Source organism: Sinocyclocheilus anshuiensis, unplaced genomic scaffold, assembly GCF_001515605.1.
Source record: "Sinocyclocheilus anshuiensis isolate Anshui unplaced genomic scaffold, SAMN03320099.WGS_v1.1 scaffold386, whole genome shotgun sequence".
Classification (NCBI taxonomy): Eukaryota; Metazoa; Chordata; class Actinopteri; order Cypriniformes; family Cyprinidae; genus Sinocyclocheilus; species Sinocyclocheilus anshuiensis.
Genome location: NW_015542332.1, coordinates 58,930 through 82,455, shown reverse-complemented (window position 1 = coordinate 82,455; position 23,526 = coordinate 58,930). Strand labels below are relative to the sequence as shown.

Here is a 23,526-nt window from a genome sequence, read left to right as displayed (position 1 = left end):
TACTCCCCAAGGCTTTTTGATAAAAAATGCAGTTAAACAGTAATATTGTGAAATACTATTACATTTTAAAATAACTTTTCTATTTTAATAGATTTTAAAATGTAACTTATTCTTGTGATGGAATGCTGAATTTTCAGCAATCATTACTCAAGGCTTTAGTGTCACATGAATAGAAAGGTCATTAGAAAACCATTTATTTAATGGATTCTTGCTGAATAAAAGTATTAAAAAAGTATATACTTGGTTTTGAAATATTCAAAGCAGAACCAACAAGCACAACTAATACAGCTAAATAAAAAGTAATAATAGTACAGCTAAATAAATAATAAAAGAAAGATATATAGAATGAACAGAAAAGTTTGATCTGGTGCGTTACTTCACAACAGATTAATCTAGGATTATAGATTAATAAATTTCAAGGTACCTGCAGCAAGCAGAATCTTTACTATGATGAAATTAGAGTGCGACACACTGTAGTGGAGGGCTGTGTTGCCATTTTGGTCAGCCATGTTGGCCACATAGCACAGGACATCAGGCGAGACATGGCGACAAGCGAAGAGGAAGTCCTCCACGATCTGTGGGCATGCCCTCTTCTGACTGGACACACAGAACCACTCCTGCTGCACTGTACTCAGGCAGGAACGCTTTTACAAAGACAAACAGATAAAATGAAAAATACATAAATTTAACTAAAATGTTGGGTAGAGTATCTGGGTAAACCACACAGAAACTTTTTAGACATGCTAAGGCAAGAACAAAAATGACACCAAATAAATGAAGCAGGCTTAAATTACTTTTAACACAGAAAGAAAATACAGCAACACTATAATTTTAAACTTCCCCAAATCCCACAGAGTACCGAACAATCTGATCTATATGCCAGTGGGTAATTATGGGATATGAGTGAGTAAACATAGAACACATCAACAACTGAGCTTTTCAGACCGAAATACAGTTTCACAATACATCATAAATTAAGTTGGGTTTGTCCTTCTTTTGTTTTCCTGTTGTTGAGTTATATATTTCTGCGCCTTGAGAAGTTTCATAACCCTAAAACTGGCAACGTATCCTGTGGGATACAAACATTTGAGAGGCTGTGGGAAGAGGCAGGGAAAGTGTAGGTCTCATTTATTGGTTTCATGTTGAAAGGGTGTTTGTTGTGAATATTTAGATATATTGACTTTGTTCATACATTCTTTGTTTAGCTCACGGGCAGCATTTAAAACTGCATGGCCGCCTGTAGTGGGAAATCTACTCACCCTCCTATAAAAGTTGATCTAGCTCACATATTTACACATGTTGGAGGGGACTTACCTGTTTAAAAAAGCTGTTGTTCAGCATTAGCTTATTAGGTTTACATTGAAATTTCATGAATTAAGTGCTTACATTTTTTGTAATCCGTCTCTAAATGTTTGTATCTCAGGGGATACGTCGCCCTTTTAGGGGTATAAATCAAGATATAAAAACATATATATATATACTCTGTGATTTTGTGGCTTGTGTTTTAGAAAATCTAATATTTTTGTAATCCTGACAAAACACATATCGTTGGAAAGGTCTGACAGTCAAGGTTCCATCTTTGGTGACTGTTTTGTAATAGAAGTGATATTATGACAGAAAATTATTGATTTGTGACAGAAAACTGCATCAAAAGAAATCAATAGAGTTTGGGTTTCACCCAGTGGTTATTTTTGGTATAGTGCCCAAACAAAATCTCACAGGAACCACAATTTTGATGATATCAACTTCAAATTTGGAACATAACTTGGTTAGATATATGGCTTGGATTTTTATAGCAATTTGAAGTGCAACATATTTTATAAAGTGTTTATTTTATATACAATTAAAAAAAAATAGTATACTGCATTATCTTTACTGCAAACTTAAACTTCTGTAACTTTTTTATACTTTCTTTTTTTGAAATGCTTTCACTTCAGCAATAATCTGCTATGTGTCTTCTTTAAAAAGAGACCAACCTTAGATCTTATTAGATATTCCAAAGCGTTCAGGAATTACAACCATGTTGTAACAAGCATTTATACACAACTGTTCTGTTTTCAGTTAATTTATACCCCCAAACTGGCAATGTATCCTGTGGGATGCAAACATTTAAAACAAAATTAAAAGTCATGCTTTGAAAAAAATGGTCAAGTTGTATTATTTGTGTCCCAATAAGATGGAAAATAGCAATACATTAATTTTCTGATGTCTCTTTATGGTCTTGCCATTTTTAGGGATAAACATGTTTGCTCACTAAAGCTAGACCTGTCTGAGATGGTTCAACACTGTTGTTGTTGCTGCAAAGCAACTGAACACACTAACAATTCAGCCACTAACAATTTGGGTGAAATGATTACTCGGCAAAAGCCAAAGAGAAGTAAAAAAAAAAAAAAAAAATGAATGAAACCTATACAATCTGTTAAAAAATAGTGATTTAAAGTCTGGGAATCCATATCTGATAATAAAGGATGTACAAAACACATACATTCAAAGGGCTTTAAATGTTACAGACTAAGACTCCTCAAAAAGCATCTACTATACAGTAACTACTAACTGAAGAGAAGAAAAAAAACTGGAAACAATAAAAGCACTGACATTAAAACACAGATCTCTGTTACTGTTCTGAAACTCACCAGTTCTCTATTGGATATAACCTTGCTGCCATTGAGGTGAACCTCCAGAGTTTGGCAGGCAGAAAGCATCTTCTCACTAAATTTATACCTACAGTAGAAAACAAATGTAACATGATAACGTTTTGCTAAACAGCATCATCTTGCACTGATAAAACAAAACTTGTTAGAAGCATGAACCTTTCTTTTCTCTTGGGAATCTTCCCTTTATATTTGGCACTCCTCTCTTTCTCCCTCTTTTCTCTTTTTTTCTGCTCTTCATCCTCAGAATCACCACCCTCAAACAGGGGGTCCACAGTACCTCTGTGTAGATGCAAAGAAAGCGAGAGATGTACAATTAAATGTACAATGCATAGGTATGAATAGCAATGCATATTATTCCAAATTAATCATACAACCAATCTGGTAAAATAATTCTAGTTCAGCATTAAGAAAAAATGGGACACTGAGCTAAAATTTATTAGTTATGATTAAATAATGAAAGCCTTTATTTACCCATGTGAGGCAGGCTTAGGGTTCATACTATCCATGGACTTCAGATTGGTGCTTCTCCTTTTAATGATGGATCTGAGACAACGATCATCACTGGGTGAGCCTGAAAGAGATGCCATCATATTCCTGATTAAATTAATAAGATGGGATACAATATATGACTCAAAAATTATTTTCAAGTAAAATGTGTAAAATTGCTTCTTGTTGTTGATGTTGTTGTTGTTGCTGATTTTTTTTTTTGCAGAATTCTTAAAACAGGTTTTTAAACTGAAGTTTGGGGATAAAATTAAATCTGCATACAGTTGATGTTTATCTCCCTTTCCTTGCAACATAATATTTAAATAATAAATAAGAAGAAATTAAGTCTTTTCTGAGGGAATCCTCTTATTTGCAGATCCTTGCCTTAAAAAAAAAAAAGCTTAAAAATTCCTGAAAACATTCCATTGTTGTTCATGGTCTGCCATGACAGCACCTAAACATGCACACACTCCTTTATGCACCACACACACCTGCTAAATTCTCTTTTTATTCTGAAATGAGGACTCCTGAAACACAAACATTCCTGTCTTTCAGAAACCATGCGCAGAGCAGGCTTCCAGTGTGGATGGTATTCATGCCTGTGTCTGCCACATACCAAAAGACATGAGAGCATTCCACAAGCCAACAGCAACCCAAATATTCTAAGTGTAGGGCTTATTCAGCCAAAAGACAAACCAGAGAGTGCTATTTTCACTTCCTGTTCAAATTCCAATGCAAAAAGATTGCTCTGAAAAAAAGCCTCCTCCTTTCTGCTTCTTTTTGTGTCCTGCATGCACTTCTTTGTCGGGTGGAGTCATTTAGACCAGGATGCTATACTTTTGCTTGCTAACTGACTTGAGTTGCCTTTGAAACAAATAATACATACCATGAAGAGCAGCAGACATCTGCAACTCCATTTGATTCTTTTCTTTAACTTTTGAAGTTTCATTTGATGTCTGGTTTTGTGCAATGCCTGGGAGTTAGAAAGAAAATGAAAGCAAGCAATCAGCTGAAACCACAAAGTATCTAAAATTCCAAAAAATGCTTTCAAAGGCAGAAACACAAATATACACATCATTACCTCCAACTTGTTTATCTAAAACATCATGGGACTGTAGAATGACCTCATGTTTTGCCCCAGGGTGACTGTCAGTTAATAGGTCCTGTTGTTCTTTAAGTAATTTTTGCATGCGATCTATATAATGGTCAAGTCCAGGCTCAGTCTGCACAAACATTTGGCCCTCTGAGTCGCGTATTCTCCCGTCTCCCACTTCTACGCCAATGCTACGCGTCTTGACCGGATCTGGCAGACGGGATGGGCCACATGCAATGTTGCGCGTATGAAGTCCGATGAGGATATTCTCATTGATATTTGCCATTCCAATGCCCACGTCACGTGTCATAACATTAGGAACAGCAGGGATGCTTGTGCCTCTATCTAAGCATGCAGTAGTTCCAACAGAGCGCATCTGAACAGCAGCCACTCGGTCGCAAACCTTCCCATCTCCAACCGCCAGAGATCGGGTCATTGCATGTGGTGTGTTGGTATGTCTTTCTCTGGTCAGTGTGTGCTTTGTGTTGGTGCTGGCTTCAGAGATACAGGCTTGCAAAGTGCTGGTGCTGCGTGAGACGGTGCAAAAGGCTGTGCTGGTACGCTGAGACATGGTCTGAGGGATTGCCATCACACCCAAGTCAACACTTCGAACTGGGTCAGTGACAGTTCCTTGGGAAATTTGTGATTTGACAGATCTGACATCCACGTCGACCGTGCAGTCACCACAGCCCACTGTTTGGCGGGAAATGCTCATTTTGTTCTCCATTGTCTCTGAGGTAATTGTGGCAGCATCACACACACACACTGTTGTCCCAGCACCTTGACTGTGTGTTGCCACACTCTTGCTTCCGACACACTGATCTTTTTGCTCTACTCTTTTGCGCACTTCCCGCTCTTTCATAGGTGTATCTGGGCCAGACGATGCAACCTTCATCTCAGGTTTGCAGGAAACTCCAACATCAATGGAAATCTGCTCTAGTCCTCCTCCAACAGCAGAATGCACAAGGTTGGTGTGGTTTCCAACCCCAAGAGTGCGAGTTTGTGACTTAGTCTGGGTGGCGGTGCAGTTTGCCTGCGGGTGTGCAGAGGAACTCTTGTCGGCACGGTTTCTCGCTTCTGCTTCCCGCAGTTCACTCCTCAGCCTACCCATTTCTGCCTTGAGCATTGCTTCTTTAAGCTCTGCCTCCAGTATCTGAACCCGGTCACTTAAATGTTGGATGGTTTGCTGCTGCAACTCGGTTTCTGCTTCCTTGTCAGATACCACGCCGAGCATAGTCTCAGTGACGCCGACAGCCACTGACTGAGTCTCAAGTTTGACATCGACAGCAACATCCTTACTGAAGTTTAATTTGTGGTGATGAATGGCATTGACTTCATCGATGCGCCTGTCATCTCCAACTGCGACAGACGTTCGATCTCTCATCTTGAAAGCTGAGGATTCAAGACGTGCATCTTGGATCTTCCTTTCAAGCAGTTGCATTTCAACACTGAGCTGTTGAAAATCCGTCAGACCAGAGATGGCACTGTGCTCCCAACCCTCCATCGCTGGTTTGCTGTTCAATTCTTGTAAATCTTTGTCAATGCTAGCGCTAGATTTTTGAGATTCCTCTTGGCTCTTGACCAAGGCGGTCAGTTGTCTCTTTTCTTCCTGCAAAACAGCAATCTTCACCTGTAGGACAGGAATGGCCTTCACTTGCTCCTCCAGGTCCTTTAATCTTCGTAAAGCAGCTGCCATCTGATCCCTGACCATCTGCAGGTGGAGTGGGCTCACACCGTTCACTGGAGATGCCCGGCCTGAGCTTGAGGGGCTGATTTTTAGGCCGCTCCCCAATAACAAGGTACCTTGCCTGGGCTGGTCTAAGACTGTCATCTTAGCACCTTGATTTAGGGCACTCCAGCTTGTGTATGGAGACAGGGTACCGGTAGATCCAAGACCACCAAAACTGGCCAGTCTACGCCGCGGCTGTGGTTCTGGAGGTCCTTGCTGCGATGAGCCTTTCTCATGTTCCAAACGCCTGCATGTTTCCATCAGAGTCTTTTCTACTAGAGGATTTGATTTGGTTGGGGTAGGATGTTGTGTGGCTGGGGTAGGCATCCCATGTTCATCCCTCTGAGAGGTAACTAGGTCTTGAGGGACCTCTGGTCTTTGACTGGAAGATTTAGGTTTGGAATGGGGACGTGGCGGTCTTCTATTGTTGACAGAAGAAGAGGAAGAGGATGAAGAGAGAGAGGTTTTCTTGGCTTCATCACTGCTCACCGAGGACAAAGACTCTGAGGAAGTCCAGTGTGTGGGGTTTATGATGCGTTGCGGCTCAGAGGCAGCATTTGCCACCCCCGGCCGCTTGTTAAAATACAGTCGGCGAATGGTGTCACTTCGTTCGATATCATCCACGTATTTAACAAAGTCTAAGTCAAGCTGGTACCCATATGGTGTATCGATGCTGAACGGGCTACTCTGGAAAGTGTCAGCAGAGATCTCACTCCAGTCTGTTTAAACAAAGAAGACAAAAATGAACTTAGCAGAGAAATTTGGAAAAGAACACAAAGTTTAATATGAATGCGTCTTTATCATAACTTTTTTGTAAAAGCTAAAAATACACTTCCAGGCCACGGGCATGAAAATTTATGACTGTAGAAATAACTGACATGTCTGAAAACACAATATAAAAATCACAGAACAAAAAGAGACTTGCGGAAACCAAAAAGAAAACAATCATTACTAATAAAATAGTAAGTACATACATATTCTTTGCAATCTAGAAACATTACAAATAGCGACATTCTCAACTTTCAAAATGTATCTGATTTCTGTGAAAAAGTAGTATGCATTCCTTATTAAAACCCTCAAATTTCAATCAAAATTATATAGATAAATATATCTAAAAGATGACATATTCTTTTTCTTACCTGCTGATTAGAATTTCCACAAAAAACTGTTGTAAATCTAATAAAGTTCCAAGAAAGTTCAACTGCTCTCTTTCTCCTCTCTGTCCTAGTCTTATTCTGTCTACTCTCCTCCTCCAGGAGGCCTTAAGTCTCTTATTTTGCATTTCTCTCCACCCACTGCTTTTTTATTCCCTTCCTCTTTCATCCACTCAAGCACTCTAAAACATTTCCTTTGAAAAGGAATAAAAACCACACTAACCATGCCTTTATACAGAAAAACCCCCAATCAAATACAAACAAATCTACCCCCTTGCATTATTCAGAAAAAAAGAGAGAATGCAAATCAAAACCATTTTGGTGATAACTGGTGAAACTCCAACTGCAGAGTTGCTGATTCTTACGTTGTCGATGGAAATGTGTTTCTTGAGTCATGGCAGCTGCTGATTGACAATACCGCTGTTAAATTTCTCAGCAGTGGAAACGCTGGGAAAACAAGAACAGACAATAATATATAATCAGAGTACATTAAACATATCACAGATGTGCCTGTTGTTGTTTAGCTGATAAAAAGTATTATGTATTACTCAATGACAAAGTATTGCAACCAGAGCTCTGCTATTAATCTTTTCTTGTTCCACAAGAAACTGTTACAGGAAGGGTTTTATCCAGACTGCAAGCTGTATTTCATGTAACAATTTAAAACTCAAGCCACTTCAATCAAACAATATATAAACAAAAATATAAAACTGGACAGGTGTAAGATGAAGGTTTTGTGTCTGCTTATTTATGGTTAACAGAGATTCATTATCTTTTCATATTCTGCCCCCTGCTGGAGATATGAAATGTAAGCAGTCTGTAGTTCTGCAATACACCACCTGAAGAGAGAGGCTGAAAGAATGAGAAAGGCAATGATAGTGAAACATGAATGGATTGTTAAAAAATGGTTCTTTTCTCAGTCTTTTGGATAAACTGGTTTGAATATATATTTTTTTTTTTCAGCGTTTTTACAGTTGCTGCAGCTGTTATATGCAGAGTTATAACTCAGTGACACACTAACAGCAACAAGCAAAACCACATGTGTCCACAATGTAATGTCACTTCCTTCCGATTACGACAGAAATGAAGAATGAAAGAGACCCTGCAAACCAGGAGAAGCTTGCACTGTCACTGCAGACAGATATCTGAAATATGAGACCTGCATTGGGTAAAGCATTGTGTCAGCTGAATTGCTTGGCAGTGAGAGGACACGGACACATTGACACAATGCGCACAAATGGATGCACACTGATCCATGAACACACATGCATATATGATATAAGCATAAAGGCTTTAGGGCATAAAGTGACACCTGAGAATAACTAAGAAAATAAATGTAAAACACAACTGATGAAAGAGAAAAAGTTCTGTATCATTTCTTTTGGCACATATTAAGAAATACAGTTGTTTTCGCACTGCAGAAAAACAAATATGAACTGAAATGACTACTCATGGATAAATCATTTATGCATCTAATATGCATATAATTTGCAAAACATTGATAACAGACAAAAACTACAAATGAACTGGATTACTAAATGTAACAAATGCCCATGCTGTTGATTTGTCAGCACTCTAGCAAAACAACTAATATGTAATCCTTAAACACAAACAAAGGCTGTTTTGTTGGAATGCAATGAAAGAGGGAAAAGCAATCTGGTTAGCTTTACTGGATGCTGCATCCTTTAAGGGCAAAAATATGTATGTGTGCAATAATGGACATAATCTGCTCCTGGTACAGACCAGTATATCTTGGGCTCACTGGATTACATACTAATTTGAGACTAGCTCAGCTGTACCACAGAACCCAGATCCTTAACTAATACCACCGTCATATTTAATGAATGTAAACATAACTTAAATAGAGAGTGCAATAACCAATACTTTGTATTTTGGCAGCAATAATTACTCTACCTTGCCTTGAGATATTTTTAAACCTTTCTCTGAAACATTAATGACATTTACATACATTTAAAGACTCCAAAACGCCATCTCTGCAGCAATATATTTCTGGACTGCCCAAAGGAACGACTAAATAATACAGTGAATAGCTTTCAAAAAGATAGTCTATCCCATCTGCACTAGTGCAGGTGAGTCTGTTGTTTACATACCAGAGCGAAGCCCAGCTTCAGATATGAACACGAACACTGCTCAGCGTTTCTTCTGCGTTTACAATTGAACACTGTTGTTTATCTGGAAACAGTGCTCCAGTTTTGAAAGTTTAGCGTGAACGGTCAGTCCTGGAGTAACTTTATCATGCTGTTCTCTGTAGATATGCGTATGGAGGAGTTGCTGCTTACGTCATGACGCATTACGGCAGGTGTGCAGCAGAGGTCTATCAGCGTGAATTCGTAACAGCGTGCTACTTCGTACTTATTTAAATTTAAAATAACCACATGTATGGTTCTGTGGTATATATTTATATATGGTTTGTATAAAAATAATATATTTAAACAATTCCATTTAATTTATAATTATAAAAATGTAGCCTAATACTGTAAAATGCATAGAAGTTAAATCAGAAACGAATGTTTTGTCAAAACTCAAATTAACTCTAATAATGACAGATGTCTTCAGGATTAAAGTGACATCTGCTGGTCATTTTCTGAAGTACAGATCTCTCGTTAGAGATGTGCATTGGAAGAAACAATAAATAACAGGCCTACACATAGGGGAGACCGCCTTCATTTTACTTTAGTGAATAAAGACGGGTTTGCTTAGAAAGTCTATTTCTGCAGGCTACATACCTTAAGGTCTACAAAAGTCCACAGAAAAGCTATTGCTCATTTTTTCAATATAATTTTTAGCTAAATGTAAACTAAAATAATCATGAAACTCTTATCAACTCATGAAAACACAACGTAAAATGTAACATGACTAGTTTTGTAATTACTTATTGATGAAAAAAGTATTAATTATAAAAATCATGAATTATTAATATAATGAAAAATTAAATATATATAATATTGTAAACACGTGACAACTTGGCCTGACAAAATGTATAAAAAAATATCCTTAGCCTAAGAACAATTTTAACCCTTTGGATAAATTTCATTATGGTTTTATTGTTCCTGTTTGCTCAACAAAAAAATATAAGAATACATACAACATTTTTTTTTTAATTTTAAGTATTTTACTAGTTAATTAAAAACAAAAAAAAAAGAAGAAAAAGGAGAAGTCTGACTTAAAAGTTCTGCGTGTATGCTTACTACGTAAGTTATCAAACAGTGATCAAACATTTCTATAAAAATATAGTCACATAACATACACCATGTTGTCAAAAGATACAATACAATCATTTTTCATGTATCAGTTTATTAGTAGTTGTATTTACAAATCATCTTTTAAACTGTAAATTATCAGTAATTATCTGTAAATTTACATTGGCAAGCCTCCATGAGGTGCATCTCTGCACAGATAATCAACATAAATGCAGATAAGAGAAGAACATCAACAGATTTTCTAAACTTCTTTTCGATGGCTGAATAAACAGCCTGTGGAGACACTGAAATGGTTCCCTAGTGATAAAGAAGAGTTACCATTTGAATTAGACAACTACACAGGGAAATAACCTTTTGGGGGGAAAAAAGATAAAGGGGACAGAGCAAAACTAAATTTCTCTGGATTTGTCTTAAGCTGACTTGCAAAGCACAGATTGTCAAGTTTTAGCTCATACATCTCATTAATAGATTCTCAAATGAGTTTAGAACAAAAACAATATCATCCTTTTAGGAAACTAGATCTTAACACGTAACAAAGACTCAAGAATTCCAGAAGGTCGAATCAGAATTACTGGCCTTAAATCTCCTTAAATATTCTTTTTGAGAATATGATACTGCTGCATTCATAAGAACTAAGAGTTATTTCTTTAATGCAGTAAGAATGTGTGTTAAGACATTCAGACTTTAAAATGTAAATATGCTGTGCCATACATACCACAGAATAAATGTATTATTTAAAATTACGTCTTAGCTTTTTTAGCACTGAATTTGGGACATTTAATTTGAACATAGCTGGAGCTCTGGGCAGGCAAATGAACAAGAGCAACTTACTTAAAACTTATATTGTTTTCCTTTTCATCTATGAAACATGCGTTGAAAGAACTGATATGAAGAAGAGGATTACTCCTGTCAGTAAGCTCCTACATAACATAATTTCATTCATTGTTAACAGGTTGCAGTTCTTTCCTTTGTGGACTTTTGTAGAATTTTGTTTATTACACAGGCTCATATGAGGGCACATAAAGTCACATGCAAGTAGGAAGCGCTTTTCTATTTTATGATCTTACGATTATGACTTTGTAAACACAGTATTAAGGAGATTGCTCAGTATGCGCCAATATTTCAATTCTAATTTGATATTTTTTTCCATTTTCATTTTTAATACTGGGCCTGTCTTACTACAGAGACTTAATTTGTAAAAGTGGGGGGGATACAAAAACATTTGATTTCTTTCTTTAAGGAGAACTTCTTTTTCAAGCAACCACTATTTTGTAAAACAAATAAAATAACAGTAAAAAAATTTTTTTTGATAAAGCAGTGTATGGAATAAAACATCTTACAGTGATACAATCAAATATTTCTTTTGAAAAAATCCAGTCCAATATCACAATTTTAATACAATCTACAACCCCATTTAAAGCACTGATAAATATAAATCCAAATGCATGTTTAAATTCTGTATATACTTAAATTTATGTAAAATGTGAGCGAATAGAAAAAAAGACTAAGGTGTGACAAACAAACAAAAATCTATGAAACAGAGGCAAGGACATTGCACTCCTTCAGGATAAATGGGTTTAATATTGGTCTCTTCCTTAAGAAAGGCTGACTTATCAAGTTGTCCCTTTGTGTTAAAGTGCCCACCACGTTAAATTGGCCCCACTTTTTAAGACGGCTCCTCCTAATCGAGTGGCCTTCCCAGTAGGCCTCATCAATGGTATAACCAGTTCTGACACTGGCCCACAAAAACTTACAGGTAAAACTGTGCAAAAGCGCTTTCTGTCTCACTCGTCGTCCCACATGCCTCACAAGGGCTCTTTCTTTATACATCTCTTGGTCCGCCAAGAATCGCAACAGCATTGTGTACAGTACAGCTAGCTCAGTGTATAACTCATTTAAATGCACCTCTACGCCTCACTCTGCAAGGAAATCCTTGCTATAAAACCCAGAAAAGAATTGTAAAACCATCTCTAAAAGAGTTTAGACACTATAGAGTGGCTTAGCAATCTTTCTGACATCTTAACTGTGGCACAAAAAAACAACCTCCATCCTTTTCCTCCTTGTACCTTTTCTCAATCCTCTTAAACCGGCTGATCCTGGCGACTGTAGAGCCACAGACCATTCAGCTTTTTTATGCGAGTGGGATGCATGGAGTCTTGAGTCCGTCCGCATGCTTATTGCTCTAAAGACACTGAGCGAGAAAAAGAGAGACGAAAAGAACAGAGATAGAAAAACTGCTGTGGATGATGACAGATATCAGAGGACGAAGAGGTAGACAGCATTCCAGAAGAAAGAGAAAAGAAGCCAGAGAGTGAGAGGGAAGACAGAGGAGAGTGAGAGAGAAGGCATCAGAGGAAGCACAAGTTATCGTGCTAGCAGCTTGATGAGGTTGGCGCACATCTCAAAGAACTCTATGGTGTGACTTCCTGGGCGGGGGAGGATCTCTCCCCCTGTGGAATCCACTGAGGAGGTAAGAGAAGAAGCCAGAGAGCCTTCTGCCGCTTTCCCTCCGGATATCGGAGGCGTGGAGGGAGCGGACACGTCGCCCTTTGCTGCATCCTCACATTCGTTTTTTTCATTCCTGTCGTTCTTTAGGGTAGTCCGGTAGTTACCGACTGAGCCAGAGCGATGAGGTGTGGCAGTCCCTGATTTTACTTCTACCATGTCATCTAAATGAAACAGAACAGAAGGCTTTAGAGAGTGAAATATACAGAAAACGCTCTCCAGAACAGAAATTTTAACAGAATTTCGGTTATGATTCCTTTTCTGGAATGATCATTGAGATTTTAGCAGAACCAATATAACATTTAAGAAATAAATATTTTGTTTTAATTTACATTCTTACGTAAAGTGTTTTCAAATTTCATGCTAACTTGTTACTAAAAATAACTACACTAACACAATGCAATAACTAGTTTTAAATGCCAAAAAATATTTTATATATATTTTATTTATATACAGACAGACAGACAGAAGAATGTGGTTAAATTAAATTCATTTTTATAAAATACTATTGATTACGAAACTCACAATGTGTATTTTTACATGTTGTCAAATGAACAACCATTGAGAAACTACACTGTCACAGTCTCACAAGATTTAAGTAATGAATAACATGGTAACACTTTGGACATCCTGAAATAATATTTGCATTCAGTACAAGAGTCAGATTTATTCAGTTACCACTCTGTGTGATTCATATCCTTATACGTGTGATTATGTATACATTTTTATATATTTTTTTTATTAATTACTGTAAATTAAAGTACCAACTAGTAAATAAATAAATAAATACGTTTTAAAGCACTGAATAAAACCACACACACAAAGTGACAATTTTACCATCTATGCTCCTGAAGTCTAGTAAATAGGTCCTGCTGTCCACCTGGTAGAGCTGGAGGCTCATCTTTGTATGTATGCCAGTGACTGGGTTCTTCCTCCGCACTCGCAAGTAATAAGGATTAACTACCTATCAAACCACAGAGGAAAAAAAAACGTCAGCAGAGTAAAATGTGACTGTAATGGATCTAAAGTTCATTAATATTCAGCAAGGCTTTTAACTTTAAAAGGGACTGGTACATTGCACTGTAACACTGTTTTGAGAAAGTCTGAATGGCGTACTCCTGAATAGCACATGATAAGAGGCCGCTATGAGATAAGACAAAGAACGAAAACTATTATAAACAAAGACATGTAAGCCACTTCCCTCTAAAACTGATGACTCACTCAGTCAAGCATACATGAACTTCAACCAGATGAATTAAGACACACAAAGCAAAAATATAAACACCTTCTGCCACAGGTTGACAATCATCATTTCTGCATAAATGAAGGCATACATCCAAATAATTAAACAAAATAATTATTTGTCCTTGTGTATTTACATGTAAGGAAGTATGTCTGCTACAACATCGTTTTTGGATATTCGTCTTGTAGGCATTTTTTTTTTTTCATAATATGATTGAAAACAAAAACAAAATAATCATCTGTAATTTTATGTTTCATCCACAGATGTTGAGAGAGCCCAGAATTCCACAGTAAATGTTTAATCACCAAATCAGCATATTAGAATGATTTCTGAAAGATCATGAAGACAGAATGGCTGCTGAAATGCAGCTTTGCAATCACAGGAATAAATACAACTTTAAAAACGATTTAAAAAAGAACACTGATTTTAAATCGTAATATTTTACCATATTACTGTTTTACTGTATTTTTTGACCAAACAAATGCAGCTTTGTGAGCATAAAAGACTTCAAAAAGGTTTCAAAAACATATATAAAAATAAATATCTTACTGACCCCAAACTTTTGAACGAAGTGCATTATTAAAAACAAATTCTGTCCTTAATACATTAGAGGTTCTGTTTAGCTCCAAGGTGTTATAATAATGACAGTAAGATATGCAGATATCATATTGTAAAGATTTCTTTTAACATTCTATTTGGCCTGCCTGTATGTGTGTGTGAGAGAGAGAGAGAGAGAGAGAGAGAGAGAGTCAAGCCTTTTCTATTTATAGAATCTACAAGAAGCCCTAAAACATCTTTCCCACAAGGCAGAGATGGAATTTACCCTAAGCTCATGAACCTCAGGAGGACAAGCAGTAGAAATGCATACCAGGAAATGCAGTTCACTCTATTTATCTATTTTTACCACTCCTCCACCCTTTATTACTACAATTTCTATTTTCCAGTCCCTAAATTGACTAACTGGTTCCTTGTCTGAATGCAATTTATCCCCATAGTCTGTTCCAAAACATGGCAACAAATTACTCACCTTAAAGGGACAGTTCACCCAAAAATGAAAATTCTATCACAATTTACTCACCCCTTATGTCATTCTAATATTGCATTGGACACCATTTTCATTGTGTGGACAAACACACAATGTTGAAACATTCTTCAAAACATCTTTTTCTGTGTTCCACAAAAGAAAGCATTTCATACAGGATAACTCTTAAAATGCTAATCTCTTTAAATGCTAAACAATTCAGTGTTCCTACAAATGTACAGTACAATCCAAAACACAAGCACAGGCGCTTACCTTCCACTCATAGTCCAACTGCTTCATAGCACGGCAGACCTCACTCATGATATCATTCGGTCTGCTCTGGCTACGGATTCCCAGGTGCCACTTGGCCCGCCGGACACCGAGATGCTTGGACTTTTGGGGGTTAAGCTCATCCAGCGTGTGTCGAGGACGTGGCTGGGACTCAGTCACCAGGAATGGCACTCTCTCGGGGTGAATCTTCGCAGAGTGGTGCGCAGGCAGGTCATCTAGGAAGCTGTCCGGGGGGCTGGAAGCCAAATAGAAATCTTTGGCCTCGTTCATAATGCGCCGGTTGTCTATGATCAAGTGATAGGCCACAGCAAGAGGATCCTGGTGATTGCGACTGCAAAGCAAACAAGGGCAAAAACAGGACAGATGACAGTTTATAGTTGTTTGGTAGCATTTATTTTGACTGCAGTGACACTGAAAGAGCTTATACGCTAGTACAGCCCAATTCCTGAAACATTTAACTCTTTTAGGTGTTTCTTTTTAAACAACAGGTAGTTTAAAAAAGATGGGTTACAATTTTAAATCGGTCTTATTAGCAGAGAGAATTCTTTTATAGCTAAGTGAAATGGACATTTTACCTGTAACATACCCAAATGTAACAGAACTGCGATATTGACAAAAATTATGTATTTTTGGAATTTTGCCAATAACGATAATGAGATATTATACAATGTTTTTTATTTAAAAAGGACCATACCTACCATGAACTAACAATAAACAGTTGTATTTTTTATTAACCATCATTAACAAAGATTAATAAATAATAACAAATTTACTGCTCCGTTTATTTAGATGTATTATCTAATGGAACAGTGTTACCAAATTTTGAATACTGAAATAATGTTTAAATAGGAAACTAAAACTGCTAGTAGGTTGCAGCATGTTTCTTCTTAATAATTATTCTTCTGAATAATTTATTCAGAAACATTTATGATTTCAGTGTTTCAGTGACTGTCTGAATGGGTTATTAACTCATTGATAATTCACTAAATAATTAGTTCAAAAAGCAGACTTATTCAGTAATGAAACTCATCTGTCTTCAGAAATTAAATCTAATCAAATCAGGAAATCTTTATCAAAAGCTGGGATTAGATGCCAACATGAAAGTCCTTTGCAAAAGTTTAATTTGATCATATAAAAAACATGGCATTTTCCATCAACACCACTGCAATTCCCCATTCCAAATGAAAGTCATAATTTCCTCTAATATGAAATTTACCTCCAGTGCGTAGACACCCTAAAGAAGTGTAAGTAACAAAATGTGTGATGCAAAAAAAAAAACCACACACAAACCTGTACAAGCAGTTGAGCACCTCCTCCTCAGTGCACTCAAACTTCTCGCACACCTCCTTCAGTGCCTCCTCATCAATCATATTATTGCTATATGCAGCGTCCTCTGGGAACAGATACTTGGGGAGATCTTGTTTAAACCACTCATCCTCCCTGAGAATGGAGAGCAACGAACAGAGAAAGAGATTTGCACTTTTAGAAATCTTGCTCTCCACATCATAATAGTTTTGGCATTGCCAAAATTGAAATGGACAGTGTTTGTGTAGCTTCTGACCGAATCTCTTTAATAGTGGCTCTCTTCATGGGGTCCACCTGGAGCATGTGTTTCAGAAGGCTAATAACGGAGGGGTGCAGATACTGAGGCGTGAAGAAGATTCCATCGCAGATCTTCTTGAAAAGTGTTGGCACGTGGTCATCGTCAAACGGCAGCGTTCCGCACAGCAGAGCGTATAAAATCACACCACTGCTCCAGATGTCCACCTCAGGCCCTGCGTATAACCTGAGCAAGAGCAGCAAGAAAATATAAATGAACGGACAACACAAAGCCATTCAAAACAACACAGAGCATTATCGTAGAGGATGAGAGCAGGTTGAGATCATTTCAAAATAAAAAACAAATGCAAACAGTACCTTCCAGAGATGACTTCAGGAGCAGCATAATTAGGAGAACCGCAACTCGTCCTTAAGAATTCTCCATCTGACATCATGTTTGATAAGCCTACATGAAGAAAGGTCAAAGTTTAAGTTAGTATAGCCTGTAAAATAAACATTAAAGAAAGAGCAAATCCACCAACAACCTAACTTGTTTCATGTTTCTTAATATGAAGAGTTCACATACCAAAGTCTGCAATCTTGGCATTCATGTGTGCATCCAGCAGGACGTTCTCAGGCTTGAGGTCTCTGTGCACCACCATATGTCTGTGGCAGTAATCCACCCCTGAGATGATCTGCTGGAACAGACGCCTGCTCTCCTTCTCGTCCAACTGACCAGAGACACAAGAACATGTTTTTACACATTTCCCATGTGAACTGACCTGAACATTCAGTTTACAGTTCCCCTTCTGCAACCTACTGTGCCATTATTGTGGCTCCTGATATATACTACTTTTTAAACATTTGGGGTCGATTTTGAATAGATGTCTTACATTCACCATATAATATATATTTTAAAATGTAATCCATTCTTGTGATGCAAAACTAAATTTTCTGCAGCCATAACGTCACATGATCCCTAGGGAATAATTTTAATAAGCTGATTTTGTGCTCAATAAACATTTCTTATTACTATCAATGTTGAAAACAGTTGTGCCGCTTAAAATATTTGTAGAAATTGTTATGCATTTTTTTTTAATTCTTTGATGCAATGAAAGTTCAAAAGAAATTTTAACAGAATTTTTAAAACAATTTTCTGTCGTTTTTGACCAATTTAATGCATGCTGAATTAATTTAATGCTTGTTGAATAGTAGTGTACATTTTTAAAAATTAATTCTTAGATTAATTTATTTATTCTGGCAAGATTGGAAAAGATTATTCCACAAGCAGAAGAATAGAGTTCAGATGAACTGCAATAAACTAACGCAAGGGGACTACGTTTTTTTTATGCCAATGGCATAAAAGTTACAGTTCATTTAAACAAATACCAAATTACTTGCATTCTATTTAGGATTTCACGATTACAAATCATTTAAACTAGGGATGCACCGATAGGATTTTTTGGGCCCGATACCGATACCGATTTTAACAATCACTTATTGGCCGATTCCGATACTTGATATTTGTCACTTCCTCTCTTATTTGAAATGTTGGCATCAAAAATAGATAGTATTTTGATCATGTTTTAAATCAGCAAAGTTAAAAAACACCTGCATTAAATTTATTATATATATATATATGAAAGCACGCAGTTCTTCGGATTTAAAGTTTGTCAGTTTATTAAGCACCCCCCGAAAAGGCATGAGATCTGTATATATTTGTTTACTGTTAGTTGTAATAAGTGTTCTGTGTAATTCGCTGTATGTTGATGATAATGCAACTGAGAGAGAGAGAGTTTAATGTTCACTTCTCGTGCTGTGTTTTGTTTAGCTCTTATGGTGATTTTAAAAAGAAATTTTAACAGAATTTTTAAAACAATTTTCTGTCGTTTTTGACCAATTTAATGCATGCTGAATTAATTTAATGCTTGTTGAATAGTAGTGTACATTTTTAAAAATTAATTCTTAGATTAATTTATTTATTCTGGCAAGATTGGAAAAGATTATTCCACAAGCAGAAGAATAGAGTTCAGATGAACTGCAATAAACTAACGCAAGGGGACTACGTTTTTTTTATGCCAATGGCATAAAAGTTACAGTTCATTTAAACAAATACCAAATTACTTGCATTCTATTTAGGATTTCACGATTACAAATCATTTAAACTAGGGATGCACCGATAGGATTTTTTGGGACCGATACCGATACCGATTTTAACAATCACTTATTGGCCGATTCCGATACTTGATATTTGTCACTTCCTCTCTTATTTGAAATGTTGGCATCAGCCGATATGCTGATGGTTATAAATTGAAGAAAAATCGGCGGCCGATACATCGGTGCATCCCTAATTTAAACCTAAATTGTATGGCTATTGTTTAACTATTGTAATCAAAATGCACTTTTTCTTTCTGTTGAGCTCTGTTTGATTGACAAGCATGCAGATGCTCTATGATGTATTTGATTAACGTGTGTGGCATCAATTTTCTCACTTTCTGCTGGTCACTCCACAAAACTGAAATGTTCTCATTATAAGAACACCACATTAAAATTTAAGTAAAAGTATTTTTCTACTGTAAATTATTTAACAATATTAAAAAGCCATCACTGATGGAGCATCTCTAGGCACAGCACAAAGACCAAACTACACAACAACTAAATTAAGTCAGTTATTTTCATTATCCATTATAATCAATACATTTTTTAAGGCCCTAATCATAACCCACAAATTAAAACTGAAGATGTACCTTTCCATTTTTACAGATGTAGTCAAAGAGTTCTCCTCCTGACACATATTCCATTACCATGAAGATGTCTGTTGGTGTGCTGATGACTTGGTAACTATGAAACAAACAAAATGCACAAATTGGCAAAGAATACATGTCACTGGTTCTGTCAGTGCAGTGAACGTAATGCATCTGAAGAACTATGCAAAAATCTCAAATGTGTACAAAATGTTTGCATCATTCTAAAAAAATAAATAAATTCTGAACTTTCCCTATTTAGTACTGATTTAGAGATGAATTAAGGCATATTTCAAGGCTTCGATTTTTCACTTCTACTATTGTTCCCCTATTTATATGAGAAAAGTAAATTAATCCCTAATGGTTTTGGAGCATGACTGGATAGCTCCGACATTCCCATGTCTTGTCTGGCCACAGTACAGACAACAATCAGGGTGAAAGAAAAAAAAAAAGTTGTTTAGAACATCAAAGGCAAAATTTTACTTCTTCTCTATAATGGGAGGAAATGGAAATCCCCTCCCTCTTTCCCATCCTCTGCAATTATGTGAATGTCTTGCCTCATTCCAAACCACAAAAATGCAAGCAGGGTCACTAAGAAAGCCTGTCCAAATTTCCATACAAACATGGGGGCTCATTTGCACACACATCAATCTGTAACTCTCTTACATACACTGGGATAAATATATATATATATAAAAAAATAAACTCAAAACAATTATGAGTAGGTCAAAGTAGCATATTCTAGCCCCGAAATGGAACACTGCAAATTCATTATCTGTGTATTAGAATACAGATGGAATGAATCAGTACTCACAGTTTGATTATATGCGGGTGACGGAAGAGTTTGAGGTTCTGGATCTCGCGTCGAATCTTCCCCACCACATCCAGACTACGGATCTTCTGCCGGTTCAGAATCTTTACCGCCACCTGGTGCTTTGTCAACTCATGCTGGCCCACTGCACAGACAGGTAGAAAGAAACAAATGTTTGTGAAGGATTACATTTATGCAAATACAATAAAATAAATGTCCAATGTGTTTCAGACAAAGATACAAAATTAGTGCCAGTGGGTGACAGGTCTGTTCTGATAGGGCCACGGACAGCAGTGGAAAAATTGCTAAATACAAATAATAAAATGCAAGCAACCATATAATCATAGCAAAATAAACAGGCTTTTGAAAAGGAGCAGAACGCGTTCTCTCAATCTTTTGCTGTTGATGGCAACGGCTGTTTGTACAAATGGTACAAATCAATTTGTCACTTGGTAATTTGGCTAAAACTAATACTTTATTTCACCTAGTGTTTATTCCACAATCCACGCTGCTAAACCACACATTTGCTGCTGTATTTTAAACTCAAACTCAATAATATATAAAACTCAACTCAACTCGTAATTTGCAAATTGTCAGGCCAATGCTGTTTATGGTAATAATAAAAATAATTATATTATTATTTGATATTACCAATATTGATTTCCATTTTTGTTAACTTAATATCAACACAGATACTGTAATATCTGCGTCCTGAAGTAACAAACACTGAGCTAAATGACACTCAAACAGCTGCAAGTCAGCACCTTTGAGGCTTGCATTAACATCACAGAGCCAGTTAATGTGCGAGGTTCACTGCACATTTACTCAATTTTTACATAAACTATTTTCATAATGGCAAAGGCCTTGCCAACCAGCTTTTTATAAGGCTGGATATTGCTGCATCAGTATGTGCTGAAGGCCGTACATTGAACCATTCCTAGAAGCTGGGTATGGTCTCGGTTAAGTTGCAACATTTAAAAGCAGGCCACCTGCATTAACTAGACTGCTCTAGTTATGCATTAACACAAACTCAGTCATGCAGAGGGAATTATGTGTGTGTGTGTGTGTGTGTGTGTGTGTGAGTACCCACAGACCTCACATATTTCTTAGTACTAAAACATCACTGTCAACCTTGTTTATAAAGGCTACTTGTTAGATTGTTGATTAGTAGGTTCCATGTTCTGTCAGCGGTACATAAACTTCTCTTTTCCCAGAAATCTTTCCACACAACACACATCCTGTCTTGAAACCTTTGGTTTGCATCATGTATTGCCCCATAACACAGGCAAATGCATTGGTTTCAGGGGCACAGCAAGCTGGGAAGCCATGACTTAGTACAGTAGGCATTTAATTATTGCATCAGATGTGGTGTCACTGATGTGGGAAAAAAGGAAACATGATTGAGAGTGTGGACTTTTTGAAATGTCACCAACTGTTGGGTGCTCCTTGGCAAACATACAGTTAAAAGTAGGTTAATCAATTAATCTGTCTTCGACTCATCTGATTTAAAAGCAAATATTTATTTTCAGTATTTTATTTTTAACATTATGTCCAATGTCCTCCAAACTGTGCAAACTGAAGAATGTATCTATGGAGGCTATGCTGTATGTATGTATATATATACACACATGTAATAAAAGGTTTAAAATATAAACATTACATCCTAAAACTTGACCACTATAATAAAGTGAAAGGCAAGCACAGACTAAACACACATTTACTTATCTGGATAATGTAAATATATTACGTTTATACCCTATTACAACTAATAAAAATATAACTATTCTGTGTCACTAGATTTCAGATGTTGTTTTGTTGTTGCTGTTGTTCATAGAAATAAGTTATTCACTACAGTAAAGTGACGTGACTGCCGGATGTTTTATTATGAATCGATGACCACGTTTCACCCCAAGTTAAGACAACGCTAGCCTGACAAATACGGATGTCATTAATCGCCATTAATATACATGTCATGCTCGATTATTGAAGTCACGACTGGAACACAGAAAAAGTGCAAGCATTTTTAATTCATCTGACTCATAGCACGCACCTTATCAACAAAATTAACTTTTTTTAAATAAACTATTTTCTTGTCATTCTGACGAAGACTTTATGACTAGCTGCATCTGTCGTTGTCACTTGGCCTGTGCAACGAGCGAATCCATCAATCCTCACCAAACTGCAACTTCAGAATACGAATCACTTCATAAACCATAAAGCTATCCAGGTTAGCTGCAACCAATCCCTCTACAAACCAGACTAACACAAAACATGCACGCACATATTCAGAAAACTACGTCAGCATCGATCGGTTAACATTATCAACGCTGATCATCACAGAAAGCTTTGTTGTTAATGTTTGTTTCATGACTACACTGTCATTAGCCAACAAGTGCTGCAGCTTTAGCCGCACTTAAAGGCTCGATCTTCTCCAGTTTTGCTTTACTGTCTTCCATACAACAATAACACAAAACCCAAAACACCTCGGACAGCTTTACCTTTGACTTTTCCAAACGTTCCCACTCCTAGGGTGTCTCCGAGAATATAATGTCCGATTTTCACCCTGCCTTCATGTTTCTGTTTGTCCGTCGCCATCTTCGCTCTGAGGCCCTACCTGCTGAGAGAGAGAGAGACAGCAGCGTCTCTACTGACAACTACCGGTACAGAAGAGCGCGCCAAAACAACAAGCTCCAAACGCTTGGATTAATGTTTAATACATAAGTGAAAAATATTAACTAATTATTAACTAAAATAATTAACTAATTAACTAAAAATAATATATAAAAATTAAATTCTAAAAAAAATATATATATATATATATATATATAATAATAATAATAATAATAATAATAATGTTATATGACAACAACAACAATAATAATAATAATACTAATAATAATAATAAAAATAGTAATAATGGTATATTATCATTCTTCTTCTTCTGGTATATTATCATCCTTCTTCTTCTTCTTCTTCTTCTTCTTATTATTATTATTATTATTATTATAGCAGGAATAAGTGATTAACTGGCTAAA

General features: G+C 36.6%; 2 protein-coding genes across 4 annotated transcripts in view; both read right to left on the bottom strand.

The window, feature by feature from the left end:
* kank1b (KN motif and ankyrin repeat domains 1b) overlaps nt 1-9,443 on the bottom strand; it is an 11,000-nt gene extending 1,557 nt beyond the window's left edge. For both annotated transcript variants that reach the window (XM_016489479.1, XM_016489480.1), the window contains exons 1-8: nt 9,228-9,443; nt 7,482-7,563; nt 4,222-6,681; nt 4,027-4,113; nt 3,126-3,225; nt 2,811-2,933; nt 2,634-2,721; nt 425-644 (exon numbers count right to left, since the gene is read on the bottom strand). In XM_016489479.1, coding sequence (XP_016344965.1) covers nt 425-644; nt 2,634-2,721; nt 2,811-2,933; nt 3,126-3,225; nt 4,027-4,113; nt 4,222-6,681; nt 7,482-7,512 — 3,109 coding nt within the window. In that variant the 5' untranslated portion in view covers nt 7,513-7,563; nt 9,228-9,443. The remainder of the gene's footprint in view (nt 1-424; nt 645-2,633; nt 2,722-2,810; nt 2,934-3,125; nt 3,226-4,026; nt 4,114-4,221; nt 6,682-7,481; nt 7,564-9,227) is intronic.
* A 982-nt stretch (nt 9,444-10,425) lies between these two features.
* Nucleotides 10,426-23,160, bottom strand: LOC107691024 (5'-AMP-activated protein kinase catalytic subunit alpha-1). Of its 2 annotated transcripts, XR_001634507.1 has the most exons (11): nt 22,990-23,160; nt 20,495-20,636; nt 19,684-19,777; nt 17,523-17,667; nt 17,315-17,402; nt 16,959-17,183; nt 16,688-16,837; nt 15,380-15,728; nt 13,680-13,806; nt 12,404-13,006; nt 10,426-10,634 (listed from the first exon to the last, which is right to left on the bottom strand). XR_001634507.1 is itself a non-coding variant. In XM_016489478.1 (10 exons), the coding sequence occupies exons 1-10, from the start codon at nt 23,084-23,086 to the stop codon at nt 12,702-12,704; spliced, it is 1,722 nt and encodes a 573-aa protein (XP_016344964.1). In that variant the 5' UTR covers nt 23,087-23,160; the 3' UTR covers nt 10,426-12,701. The 2 variants fall into 2 exon arrangements, 1 of the variants encoding a protein (XP_016344964.1); XM_016489478.1 differs by having other exon boundaries at nt 10,426-13,006.
* Nucleotides 23,161-23,526: the final 366 nt, after the last annotated feature.

Excerpts from the sequence above, each read along its gene's own strand:
- LOC107691024 (XM_016489478.1), bottom strand. The coding sequence starts at position 23,086 with ATGGCGACGGACAAACAGAAACATGAAGGCAGGGTGAAAATCGGACAT. Across the intron at positions 15,729-16,687 it reads GTGCTCAACTGCTTGTACAG|TCGCAATCACCAGGATCCTC; the intron begins GTTTGTGTGTGG and ends TTTGCTTTGCAG. Across the intron at positions 13,807-15,379 it reads AGTTGGACTATGAGTGGAAG|GTAGTTAATCCTTATTACTT; the intron begins GTAAGCGCCTGT and ends GTGGTTTGATAG.